Raw genomic sequence first — 14250 nt, forward strand, 5'->3', positions numbered from 1 at the left:
TTGAGAATATCTGTCAGAGAGAATTCAAAGCTTTTTATGAGTCTTGAATAGTCACGATTACAAGGATAGATATTTTGTTAAATAGTCTCAGGCTAGCAATTCATTTTATTAATGCTGACACAGTTAAAGAAAGAAAATAAGAGGGAAAATAACATTACATACACAAAAGAAAACCACTCCTTTATACGTTAATTTGGTAACAAATTAAAGCATTCTAGACACGTTGAATGGCCTTCCTCAGAAAATACATACAATTTTCGCTTTAATAAACGGTTGCAAGGGAGTCTTAACACAAATCATAGGCCAAAAAGTTTGACGCTCACCTTAAAAAGTGCTTAAGTTCAAAAAAAAGGAAGTTGTTTCTTCCTGGAGCTCTCAAACCCTTGTGTAAGCTAACCACTTAGACTTCTTCAATATTCTGTAAGCTTTAATATATGCAGTACAAAAATACAGGAGCTAGGAAGAAATTATCAATTTTAATCAGATTTTTTTTTTTTTTTACATGAAATCTTATTCTACTGGGGGAAAAAAAAAAAAGTTTGTATGTAACATTTTCAGTTCCAGGATAAAGTAATAAAAACAGAAAAGAGAGATGTCAGAACAGCAAATAGTTTTAGTAAGGCACACATTTGTTCTGTCTAATACATTTGTATATCTTGAATATGGATAATCCAAATCATGCATGACTGTCTTGAAAACAGAACCCTTCATATCATACCTGCCATCACTCTCCGTCTTTACTTTTGTGTCTTTCCTCTCTACTGATGAAATTAAAATAAAATCAAGCTTCCCTTTATTCTCTCCCCCATTTGTTTCCCAGAAATCCTAAATGACATTTCAGAAGAGTTGCATTTCTTCCCTCTGAATTCATGTGCATACACACACCTTCCTCACTGATCCCAGACATCTTGGATCAAATTGCAGTTAGAAAATAACTACATACTATGATAATATCAATCAATGTTTGAGAACACTTGGACTGTATGAATATTCATTTTTTCTAAATGTACAAGCTGACCTTTTAGTTTATATTCTCAAGGAAAGTGAGACATGCTCATGTAGGTGTGGATGTGGATCCATGGTAGGGGGGAAGAAGTGAGACAGGAGGAATGCAAGAGTGACCATGTTCTGAAAACAGCAGTATAAATTATCTGTCATAATTTGCATGGGTAATTAAGCTTTTATGTGAGCAATTTCCCAGGTTCTGTAATATAAGATTGTAACATACACCATTTCTAATCAAATTTATACACTTTAAAAAAAGAAATCTTTCTTTATATCTGAACTTCAGCATTCTCCACATAGTCGGTAAAGCACCCCTACAGGTAAGACAGCTCAGCCAGCCATGTTTATACAGCTCAGATTATGTGTACGCACAGCCCTGTGGGACGTTGTGGCCCACACACGTTCACTATAAGAACGAAACCAAGCCTCTTGCACAGCCTTTTTTTTCTTCACAGATCTTTCAGACATTGTGCTGGCTTGACTTATAGACCAGGCTGTCTCTCCTTGACTGATCCAGGCCATTTTATTTCTTCAACGGCTTTAAGGCCAAGTCTGTCTTAGGAAGAGGCAGCATCTCTATTAATCTCCAGAATTGTGCTTTGGGAGGTCTTGTCTCTAAACCACTACAGATATACCAAGGGCGGGGGCACTCGTGAGCCAAATATCTATTGATTGGAGAGGGCCCATCCAGTGCAGACCCACATGGACGTACTTCTTCTGGTTGCCATGCAAATTCTAGGTAGAAATACAGGCACATCTGCCATGTGCCTCCAGGCTGGCTGCACAACACACAGACAGCTCGATGCCTCCAGCCTGAACTGGGCTCTACGGCATGTGTAGCTGCCAACGTGTGCCAGCAGCCCTGACACCAAGAATTCGAAGTGCCGGAGCAGGAGTGCCTCCTGCTTTCAATACACCCATTGGTGCTGTGGGGGCTGCCTCACCCCTGGGGTCAATCTGCACCAGTTTCCTCCCATGCTCACTTACAGGGGTTCCTACCCCCTCCCCAGAGAAATCTGTAGCCCAAAGAACTTCACTTTGAAAGTCTTTACCTTCTTGTGAAGGTCTGATTGTGCCACGTGTAGATGTTCACTCAGTGAGTAGTTCACTGTTATCTGTTTGAGTGATGAAAAAGGAATCTAACAGGCCCAAGATTTATTATTTAATTTAAGACAAGTGCTGTGACAGACATTTTTCAGATACTGAAGTAAGAACCCCTACCTAGGCATAAGGAACTTTTTCGGATTCTATTAAAGGCACAGGGGGAAAAAACAAAACAAAGCAAAACAAAACAAACAAGCAAACAAAAACCCCAACGCATCGTAGAGTAGCAGCAGCTATCCAATGTAAAGATAATTGCATGCTTTGGTTAACAATTTTGCTACTTCATTCCTTGGCTTGCTCAGAACGTTTGCTTGCTCCAGTGAGTTGTTGCTTTTAAAGTACTTATTTAACACTCCAGCTCTAAAGCTGCTTCAACAGTATTATGGGAACAGAGTTAATGAGGAAAGAGAGCAAAAGAGAATTACATCACTGTAATAACAGTACTTGGCATTTAGTAACATCTTCAGTTTGAAACTCTCAAGGAGATTAATAATGATTATTGAAATAATTCTCACAAACTACTGAGAAGTAAAAATGCTCTTAAAGTCTATGCTTTGGTACAGAGCAAAGCTAGGAATAAGGCTCCATGTTCACAGGTCTGTACCATATCTAGTAGACAACTGTCAATCCTTGCCTTTCTTTCTTTTAAAGTCACAGAGAGACAGGAACAAGTGAAATTTACAGGTAACCACGAAAAATTTTTTCCCAGATGTCGCATCAGGCTGACAGCAGTGAGTGATCATGTAAGTTGCCACTCGATTTAAGAATAAAGAAGGGATATAAATGCACTGAGATTTCTCTTCCGCATGGAATATATTATGTCATATTATATTGCAATCTTGTATCAGCACCACTGTCTGAGGAACACTGGACATGGTAAAAATGCCAATTGATTACATAGTCATTTTTATGGGGCAGAAATCTATAATGAAGCCACAAAAGCATCTTTGATACTGTGTAACTGATTGCAACTAGTCACGAACAAAGAGAAAGTTGAGTTTGAGGTATCTCAATATATTAAAACCAAAACCAAACTACACGAGCACAAACACTCCCTCCTATCCCTTCACAACCTCCCACACATCGAATTGTTCTCAGTGTCCCAGAAAAAAGAAAACGCCACACCAAAAATGCTACACGAAATAGGACAACGAAAAAATAGAGTCCGAAGGACTTTAATTTCCAGCAGGCAAGATGGATCTGTGTATATGATGAACCTCAGCCTGCCAACATAGCCTACCAAGGGAAAAGCACTAGCAGCTGATGTCCCACAGCTGCTGCCGCCACAGCCATGTCTGGCATAATTCTTCCCATTGCCATCGCTCTGCTGCTTCCCACTGAGCTGCCAGGACAGGTGTAGCAGCAACAGAAGCCAAGGCAATAGCAACAGCAGGTCTCTCATTTTAAGCCCCAGCATTTTGCATTAAGTAGCTTCAGTCTTGAATACTAGACTGCTTTCTCTATGAGACAAATAAAAAGTGAATCTGCTATTGCTTAGAATAACTACACAAAAAGATCATCTTAAACATCAAGCAATTAGAATAAATATTGTTTGCAACTTCACATCAACCACCTCTGCCAAATACTCCTGGTCACAAAAACAAAACAAAAAACTCACAACAATTAAAAAAACACCTCTCCTCTTGCTTTCCTACTCTCTACTCAGCCCTTACTTTTTCAGCCAGTTGTTCTCCCTACAAACTAGTCCTTGCTTCCTAGTTCATGTCCTACAACATTTCAAAGCACATGGCCCACCCAGTTCTCTCCCCTACTCATTTTTTTCACCTATTTATTTCCTGACTAAGAGTCTCACCCTTTAAATCAAGTACCTTTTGCTTTCTACACTGCATAGCTGAGCACTCCACTCCTGGCACTTCTTACTTCTCTCTCCTGCACCCCCCACTTGCAGTGAATGCAGATTGTCCACGTAAACTCAGCTTTACAGAACCTGATAGTCCCTGCAATGCATCAATGAAAAATTTGCAGCACATTATCTCCTGGAAAGAAACATGATGGTGGTTTTCTTAGCCCACAGGCTTCCCTTCATAATTCTACTTTTAAGTTAGCTGAAAGTGTGAAACTCTAGAATTAAAATGGAAATCATGATATTTTCCTATTATGCACATCTCATTATGCTTTATTATTAGTTGATGAAAGAGACAACAGACAAGGCACCTCTCTCTTTTTCTGCTAGTAAGCACTTTATGCTAGCAACTGCCTTTTATTAAGTGCTTAATACAGTGCACAGCACTGTGAGGCCTGGATTTCTACTACACCGCTATATCCAGATAACAATTATTAGTCCTTTTTTCAGGAACAATACATTTCACTCCCAGATTCACCTACTGCAATAACTTTTTGTATAGTCTTCTAGTTATTCTATAAACTAAGCTTTGGTTAAGGTTGCTGCAGACAAATGACTTGATCCTTCCATCATCATTAAAGCTTTTATATCTACAAAATGGTGATACTCGCCTCAGGAAATACTGCTTAGAGGAGACTACTTTGACAATTAAAATATAGTGGTTATAAAAAGCTAACTAGGGATTTTGCAGCACAGACCTCTAGGCAAGACCAGAGCCTTGACTCTGGAATCATGCTCTGCTCTTAAATTTGAAGGCCAGGTAACCATCTTCAGCCCAAACACAGCTCTTCATGCATCCCTTGAGTACACCCCTTCTCCTGTTAGTCAATATTGCTCTTACAGAAAGAAAGAAAGAAAGAAACAAACAAACAACAAAAAAACAACCCCCCCGAAAAACAAACACAACAACAACAAAAATCCCCACACATTTAAATCTGAAAAGCAGATGACTGCTGCTTTGCAAAGTCTTTTTCCTCCAAAGTCCCTATCTTTCACTCTTTACATAGGGCTCAAAGACAATAGTCATTGGAAATATGAAGGCTCTCCTAGTAGAAAGGTGACTACACAAGGCTAAAAGCAATAGGACTAAAAGCTTTTCTCCTTTTGTGTTTGCTGTATGGAAAAAGAATGAAGGATTTGTTGAAACAGCAATCTGACAAAGAGAAATAAAAAGATAACAGCTGATCATCCCTCCCCCCTAAAAGACCAAAGAAGAAAACTGAGACATCAGAAGAGAAATCTTCACATTTAAAATTGCAGACATTGCTAAATCCACTTCACATCATGTATTTGCTACCCTTTACATGGTGGTCAGAAAAGTCAAAATCTCTCCTTTGTTCACAGTTTCTTTATTATTACTCTCCTTCTGTATCACTCCCTCTGTTTAATAGACTGGGGTCAGGTCCCAATTTACCAAACTGCAAATTATTAACCCTATAATGTATTTACTTCTTTCTGCCTTCCAGCACAATATTACTACCCATTCATTACAGAGAACATACAACGTATTACAGTCTGCAGTATGACTTGCATACTTAGTCAATAAATTAAATACGGAATATTTATAAAGAACTTGCACCCAAACTGAATACACAACATATGATTTTATCATATTCTGCTGTACTTGCTAAAAACAGTGTTGGTTTTCCTCCTTTTTGTTGTGCAACAGAATATGATTAGCCTTTTCAGAGTTCCACAAGGGATGAAAACCAAGAATCTCCCTCTCCAGCATGGCACACAAAAGCAGATGTCAGAATTGCAGGTTTTATGCTCACCTTTGTATGGGACTCCTAGTTTTCTTAGGGAGATCCCCTGACAGTGGAAATGACCAGGGTTCTACACGCTGTAACAGCTCCACAGTTGGAAAAAATGTCGCTGCTCCATTCTAAAGTACCCCTTACCAAGGACACCACCCTGCTCAGCTCAGGGTTTAAAGAAAACGGGTTTGTCATTGGCCTTCTACTATCTAATAGTCAAAATTAACCATGATTTTGACAAAAACGAATGACACGGAAGTTCCTACAACAACAAAAATCTGAACTGTTTTTTGGTTATTGCTGGCTTCAGTAGTCTGTTCATTTGTCACTTAACTTGGTCATGGAGTCTGCAAATCGGCAATGTCAGAGCTTCTGCTGACTACTAATTCTCTTAGGCGATGTATATTGCACAAATAAGAAAGCTACATTAAAATGCCAGCATTATATACAGCATGACATTTTCCACTCTCCCTGAAATGATTTATTATAGTCATGTTCACACTCATTCAGCCTCCTGCACCATAATTTATTCGGAAACTATTCCATAATTGCTGGTCTGACTTTGACAAGAATTATACGATGAAAAGATTTCAGTCATTAACCATCTAGAAATATCAAGCGTTATCCTCACATATGGCAATGAAAGCTACATTGACACTTCATCCAGTCACATCACTTTCCATACCCATAGGTATTAACCCTTCAGGAACAGTGAGTTTCTCCCAGCTGCTATGAAGAGTCCAAGGAGGCAGCAAGATAGAATTTTCAAGCCTTTTCAAAGTAAAACCCAAAACCCAAAGTAAAACCCAAAAGCCCCCAAACCAAAATCCCCCACCCTCTAGCTACCATTGCATTTGAGAGAAACTCTATGAAAACAAGAACATATACAAATAATGCCACAAGCAAGGAAGGAAATCAGAAATACAATTGTTAGAGTAGATGGCACAATGAAGCTGCTTGATTTATGGTGTCTACATGCATAAAGGAAATTATTGTATATTTATTTCCCTGGCTATGGTACCATTGCACCTCACACTGTGTTGCACACTGCAGCTCAGTTTCACGGCAGAAGAAATTTCCAATCCATTCATTCTCCTGGATAGTTCTCTGCCTTTAACACTGAAAACACTAAGGAAAAAAACACGAATGCCTAGCAGTAGCCTTCCCAGTCCCCATTTACATGCCTAAATATACTTGTTAAGCATCATCAGACATTACTGGATCCAAGAGAGCTCTAGATGTATTGCACCATTGACATCTTTAGCATTATTTCAAAATCATGCTTCATTTTTTCAGTGACCAAATATGGACTTAAAGCTAAGTACCAATTTCACATGAGGACAGGTATACCCTGTTCTACCCTGTTGCTATGGTAACAGATACGTTAGCCATTCGATTTATGGTAAAATGTATTCCCCAAAGGTAATGTTTTTTCATTCTCACTTGCATAATCATACCAAACCACCTGACTACAATGAGAACTCAGACAGTATGCTCCTAGTGGAGCTCAGCAGCTCCTACAGGTCTTGCATTCACCTTCTTTGCGTTTAAATGCAGGAGATAAAATATACTGATGGTTTAGACAAAAGATGTCCAAAATTCTTATTCAAAATTAGTTCCAAATGGAACTAAGGAAAAATTAAGAGGAGATCATATGCTAATCAGGACTTAATTGAGTATAGCTATCCCAAATCCTGTATAGCATGAAAGGGAAAATATTTTTCACCTGTGAGAATACCATCTTCAGCTTCAGTGAAAAGCACCAGAGCTGATTAAAAAAATTCTAGACACATTTCCTGCCTATTATAGAACACACATCAGAATTCTTCTCCTGATTTAACATATTAAACATACTTCATGGTGAGACTACTTACATTCAAAGCTGTAAATGTTTCAGTTTTCATCAAAATTCTCAGTTTTCAGAATTTGTATAAGTCAGGTAAGGGAAAAAAAATTACTTCAGCAGCAGCTGAGAAAATAGTGTCACAGCTGGCATACAAATAGCTGGGAAAATGTTCTTAAGCTACAGTCATTCATGTAAACGCATTCCACACCAAACAATTATTTAAGTTCTTTTCCTGCCTCTCTTCCTTGCTTGTCAAGCTGAAAAGAAGCCAGGATTGCATCACTGAAAATATTTTCACAATATTCTAATTTATAAAGTTGTTATATTCTTGCATTTTGTACATTTCTTTTTTTAAATGTGATGATGTTAAACTAACTCAGAAACTGATCTAGTGTTCGAGGTTTCCATGGATGAAAGTTTTAAAGTATGTTTCTGTTCTAATCAAATTTCCAGTATCAACCTTTGCATTTAAAAATATACATGTCCCAAACTATCTGAAATCTAGTGGGTAGCTCTGATACTTTCTGAAGTGTTCCCACTGAGGCTGGGGCCAGACTGTACACCCAAAAAACCCACAAGAATGCTTAAATTATTTGGAGGGAAAATAATACAGCCTTCACCTCAAAGGGATCCAGGAGAAAAGACATATTACATCCACATAGATAAGAGTCTCTTGAAAAATGGAAGTCTAACAAAGTTGGACTAGTACTATATGACATGGGACAATCAGTCTAAATTTGTAGCAAACCAAATAATATTTGAAATATTAGGTGCTTCCATAAAGGATGAACAATATTATACTTAAATTGAATTGATATATCACCTTGTAAAAAGATAATAAATCTCTGTAGTTAGATTTACACAAATTGTTATTCACAGAGGACATAAAAAAATTTGAAGCAACTGTATGTTCCCACTGCTAAAGAAACCATTTCACAAAAGACTTCAGAGCACGTTTCCTACTTGTCCACATGATTATATCCTTCCTGCTCCAGCACTACACATAGTGCCCATTTTGCTTCTGAATCTTCTTCGAACCACTCTAGGAAGTGGGGGGAGAGGGGAAATCAACAGTTCTTGGCTATCGTTGTGTCATCCAATGTGATAAGCAAGTGAATTTAGAGCTAGTGAGAACTAATGGCCACATTACAGGAACAAATGAATCATTTCACCACATGTTACAAATATCGAGATCTTTCCTTACCTGCCTCCTGTCCCTCTGAGACGATGATGAAGAGGAGGCACTTCTATGTGATGGAGTGGATGTTTTGTGAGCTGGAGATATACTCTTCTCCTCTGAACTCATCTTTGCAGCAAACCTGTAGTAATGATCTTGTGCTCTTATCACTCATGTACAAAAAGCCAAGAGATAGTCTTCTGCATCCTTCTGTTTCACAGTTTATGGACAGCCAAAGAGGAATTCAATCTCAGCTGAACTGCACCTTAATAAAGAAAAATGTGAGACTGAATGAATACACCCTCGCTCCAAAGCAGCTGTGCAGTAAAGAAATCTGTTGACAGTCACTATTCAATCCAACAGATCTCCCAGTTTTTTTACTTCCCTTCATAACAATGACTGAGTACCAACACAAATACATTGTTCTGCATTCTCACAGAAGACTAAAGCGGTATTATATTATTTCCAAAGCCCCTACGTAAAGGCTTCAGGAATTTACAGCAACTCTCAGGCAAAGTTTACAAATCTTTGACAAGGGTTGTTATTCCATCTTGCATTATATCAAAATATTATCAAGTAACACCTTAGGACTTCCAACACAACACAAATACCACTGAACACCCCATTATAATCAGTACTTCTTAAAAACCTTGCAGTCAGGTTAAGGAATCTGCCTCTGTGAGGAGCAGCTGGGGCTGCCCTAAGGTGGACACAGGTCCAGCCAGCTCAACAACATCCCCACCACAGAGCAGAGCTGACTCTGTCAGCAAAAAGATATTTAAGAAAGGGCAGAAAACATCATAAAGGCAGAGGAGGAGGAACAAAACACTTAGCAAGCACGTGAACACCAGGGTCAGAGAAGAAGGGAGGGTGGAGGTGCCCCAGGTACCATGGCAGAGATTCTCCTGCAGCTCCTGGAGGAGCTGGACAGCCCTGAAGGAGCTGCAGCCTAGAGAGCACCATGCTGAGCAGATTTTGCCCTAAAGGACTGCAGCCCCTGGGGAACCCACACTAGAGCAGGGGAAAAGTGTGTGGAGGCAGGAGTGGTGAGCAGAAACTGCTATGTACTGACCACAAACACCAGCACCACCCATGCCACCCGGGGCAGGGAAGACTAGAGATGGCAGGAGCGAAGAAGTGAAGTTGAACCTGGGAAAAACGGGAGGAAAGCTGTTGTCTTAGTGTCTTTCATATCTCACTACCCAAATCTATTGAACTGGCAATAAATTGCCCACAACAGCAGTTGATAGGCAGTCTGTCTTTATCTCGACCCACAAGCTTTCTCAGCCTCGGCCTGTTTTCTCCTGCCAGGCCCCTACGGTGGGGAGAGTGGGCAGCTGGGTAGGTGTTTGGCTGCTGCCCAGGGCTGACCCACCCTACAGGAGCCATTCTACTTCCACTTTGCTCAGCCGCCGCTATGCAGATTACCTCTTTGCAAGTATTAGGCGCTTTCTCTCACTTCTCTCTACCCAAATCTTTAATTTCCATCCATGAACAGAAAAATGGATATTTGTGTCAATAAATAGCTGAACGCTACCTGTCACTTACCAAAATATTGCAAGTACATGACCAGTACATCATGACAGTTCAGGAACAGAGTTATAGGTCTCAATGCTTAACAGATTGCTTTGATCTTGCTTCAGCTGATAGATACTGTGTCTGATTTTCCATTAACCTTAGATAAAATCATTCCCTGAATGATGTAAAGTGCTTGAAGCTAGCATCTATCTTGCCACCACTCTCTCTCTAGTTTTAAAATAGTGCCCTTCCACATTGTGGTGACAGCTCACCAAGGGTCAGCACAGCACAGCTAGCTTCAGATGAGTGAGGAGAAAGGTGCATGTTAAACAAGATCAGGACAAAAACACATTAAATAACACTCAGACATGAATGCAGGCTCAAGAAATTATGATATGTTGAAGAGAGAGCTCTAGCTTATCCAACCACAACCAATATCCATGCAAGAATATCATCCTGAACCCAGATACTCATACAGAGGCAGCTACATAATTAATTACATTTTGCCTTGCAACCACCAGCTTCCAAATACTGCACCCGAACAAACACCCTCCTGCTGGAGCCGAGATCTCTGGTGACTCACAAGTGACAGACACCTTTTCTGCTTGCTGTATTATTGGAAGTGGAATGGCTTCACTTTATTAGTTATCAGCACTTTTGCAAGTACGATTATCATCCACATCTTATGAACGAGCTTCCATCTCCATCAAGGAGTCTCCCATAGAATTACAGATATCACATAATATCCACAGAGCCCACATAGCATCCCAGTAGCACAACTGGGAGGACATGGCTGTTCCACCAGCAAAGCTGCCCACATAACCTGAACATCTTGTCCAATTCTCTAGTCTTTTCAGGATGACAAGTTGCTGCAAGAAGAAGCCTAAGAAGATGCACTGTGCTGGATCCACTAGAGCCAGCTACAAGACAGAGATTGCAGGAAGAAAGAAACAAGTTGCACAGCACATTTGTTTCAGAATATCAGAGAGAAAAAATAATGAAGTTGCATCCAAAGAGAGGCTTTTCCTTCTATCCTAGCATATCAGGGACTGTGGATCTAGTTTAACAGCATTTTCATGTGCTAAAAATGCACTAGGCAAATTTCAGCAAGAGAGGTGTACCAACAGTGATATCTCAAGCTCTATGCAATTTTCATATGAATCAAAAATCGTTACAAAAATTAGAACACAAAAATTATAATCCTAGTGCACAAAGCTGTGCAGAACAGTTGAGTTATTTAACAGCTAAAAGGACAGTTTTTCAGTCATTTGCAGCTATGAGGTCACTGAAATTTCTTTTGCAGAGCAGCTTTCATGCAAATTAAACTCAAACCTTTTTAAAACATCTGATTTTCACACAATTGACTCATGTGCAAAAATTTATACTTAGCATTGGCACAGGAGGACAGTGATCTGGCACTTCAAGTGTGTTTTTAAGGCTCTCAGGAAGCGTAGGTGCTGTTGTAAGAAGCAAACACAACGCTAGCAAGGAGAACACAAGAAAAACAGTTCTGCAAATAGCTGCCAGATTTGAGATTCTGTTAAGTATGGGCTTTTTCTTTTGAAAGGTATTTAAAAAAAAAAATAAATTGTTGCTTACACCTGAGCCAAACTGTGGTTCTGTGGCAGTGCCCAGCCACTAAGAGCTGAACCTACCCAACAATTTGCTCAAACCACACTGATTTATTAATAGCAGTCTCCCCACCAAAAAGATATATAAAACTAAGCCATTCCCCTTCACACTACAAGAAGCAAAGATTTCTTCTTGTCCTATTTAACAACAATTACTTCAACACAAAACTTCTCTGATAGAGAAACAATTCAGGGTTAAAAGTCAAAAAAGGCAAGTGGGATATTTAGGAAAACAAGCACTGTAAGCACAACAAAAATATTAATACAAACTAGCAAGAACTAGCATAGAGCTTTTTGTTACTGTTCTTGCACATGGAATTTGGCTTCTGTTTCTCTATATTGCTAAGAGCTTATCTTCCAATATTGGATAAAATTTGTGTAATACATCTTGTTTAGAGCACATTAGAAGGAATAGACGTCGTGAAATGGATGTAACAAGATGCCAGTCTCTCTAAAACTAAGACTGAAGCAAACAATTATAAATCTAATTTTTTGGCCAACAAATTCAATTTACCAAAATGAACAATTTACCAAAAGGAACAAAAAAATTACTGTACAGAAACTACAATATTCTTGCAGTTCACCCCTACTATATTTTAAGCTGGCCTTTGAATTCAAGGTGGGGTTCTCCCAATAGTGTTTTTGTGCTTGATCTCAATTGCTACAGTTAAGCTTGAAAAAAGAAAAAAAAAAAAAAAAAAAGTGGAAACCTATGTTTCCCCAATCTTTCTCTACTTCAGTCTCAGATTTTAACTTATTTTGCTAGACAATTATTTTTTTTCCCATTTTTTCTCAGTTCATTAGTGTTGTGAGTTGTTTTTTACTTTTTCCCTGATGTCTTAAACCGAGTATTAAATATGTCTTAAAAACAAGGTTATTCTTCCTTTCCACCCTGTCTTTTGGTCTCTTTCTGTCTAAATAAATAAATAAAGGAAAATTTCATCCTTTATTTCTCATATCAGAAACCACTGCTTTTTACACTAGATATTATGTTAGCCCAGAAGTCCTGCCTTCTATTTTCTGGAAAAAAAACCCAACATTTCAGATTCATCCAAATAAATGACCAATCCAGTACCAAGATGTTGCATTATTATTTTTATACCAACATCACACTAAATTGTTTGACAGAAGAGGAAGCACTGAAAGCTGCTTACTAATTCTCTTCACCTTCAGTCCCAGGTTACAAGAATATGTTTGATTCAACATACCTTAAAAGTATTTCCTGGGAATTCTGTAGACTGGACTATTCAGTAGTATGAAAATACTGAGGAAGACACTAACTCTCCATACAAGAATTCATTACTCTTAATTTTATTCACTGAACAAACTACACTGTATATGGAGTTACAGAGACTGTCATTATTTGAAATCTCATTTTAAAATCAAGTATTTTTGTGTTAATGATTAAAATTAAAAATAAAAGAGAGATAGGTAGGTAGGTAGGTAGGTAGGTAGGTAGGTAGGTAGGTAGGTAGATAGATAGATAGATAGATAGATAGATAGATAGATAGATAGATAGATAGATAGATAGATAAAAAAGAAAAGAAAGAGGAAATGGAAAATGAAAATGAAATGGAAATGGAAAAAGAAAATCTTCTGGGGGGAGAGAAAAACAAACAAAAAAACCACGTTAGGTTTAAAAGGTCCAACTGTAATACATACACAAGGAGTGAAATAAGGCAATACACCAGGGAGCAAACTGAACAAAGGCCTGGGAAATTTAATCTGTATAAACTGCACAGAATAAATGGGTGACACAGAGGAGAGAAGCAGCCTGTGGAAATGAATATTAGCAATATCACAGGCAGGGATATCACAGCTATCTCGCTTTACAAGCTGTCACTGTATGGTAAGTCCATTGACACTGGTTAGGGAATCTCTGTCATCTCCCAAAATCTGAAGATGTTCCACCAAGCCTGAGCAACCGCACAGGCTGCAGGGTGGTGTGTGAAAGAGCTATTAGTAGAAGTGACGAAAACGTACAAACACATGACTGGTGTAAATCTAGAGTTATAAATAAACCTGCATGTCACATAACAGACAAATGGAAGCTCTCAATGGGTAATTCCAAATGAAGTCTGGATTCGAATAACAGACTTCTGTCATAATGTTATAGTGTTTCTCCCTCTGATTGAGTCTTTTCTGCAAGAATGCCCAGAATGCTTTATAGGCTGTTTAATATCTTGTGCAGTATTGGAGTAATTTGAGAAGACAATTAAGGGTGTAGAACTGAGCCTCTAGACATAAATGAAGCAAAAATATATGACAGTCATTAGCATCATTTCAAGCAAAGCATCTTTGCACTGATCTATCAATATGGAGCTGCTTTTCCTTTGAGAAGGAAGAGG

The 14250-nt window shown here is 38.7% G+C and overlaps 1 protein-coding gene across 4 annotated transcripts in view; it reads right to left on the reverse strand.

Moving 5' to 3' along the window:
• The window catches only part of OSBPL6 (oxysterol binding protein like 6), a 96565-nt gene that overhangs the window by 42380 nt on the left and 39935 nt on the right, over window positions 1–14250 (reverse strand). For all 4 annotated transcript variants that reach the window (XR_014184425.1, XM_082056399.1, XM_082056398.1 and 1 more), the window contains one exon: window positions 8781–9018. Coding sequence is in view for 3 of the 4 variants with exons in the window: in XM_082056399.1 (XP_081912525.1) it covers window positions 8781–8882 (102 nt within the window). In the remaining variant the exon portion in view is untranslated. The remainder of the gene's footprint in view (window positions 1–8780; window positions 9019–14250) is intronic.

This window comes from Streptopelia decaocto (genome assembly GCF_964273445.1).
Source record: "Streptopelia decaocto genome assembly, chromosome: 6".
In the NCBI taxonomy this organism is placed as follows: domain Eukaryota; kingdom Metazoa; phylum Chordata; class Aves; order Columbiformes; family Columbidae; genus Streptopelia; species Streptopelia decaocto.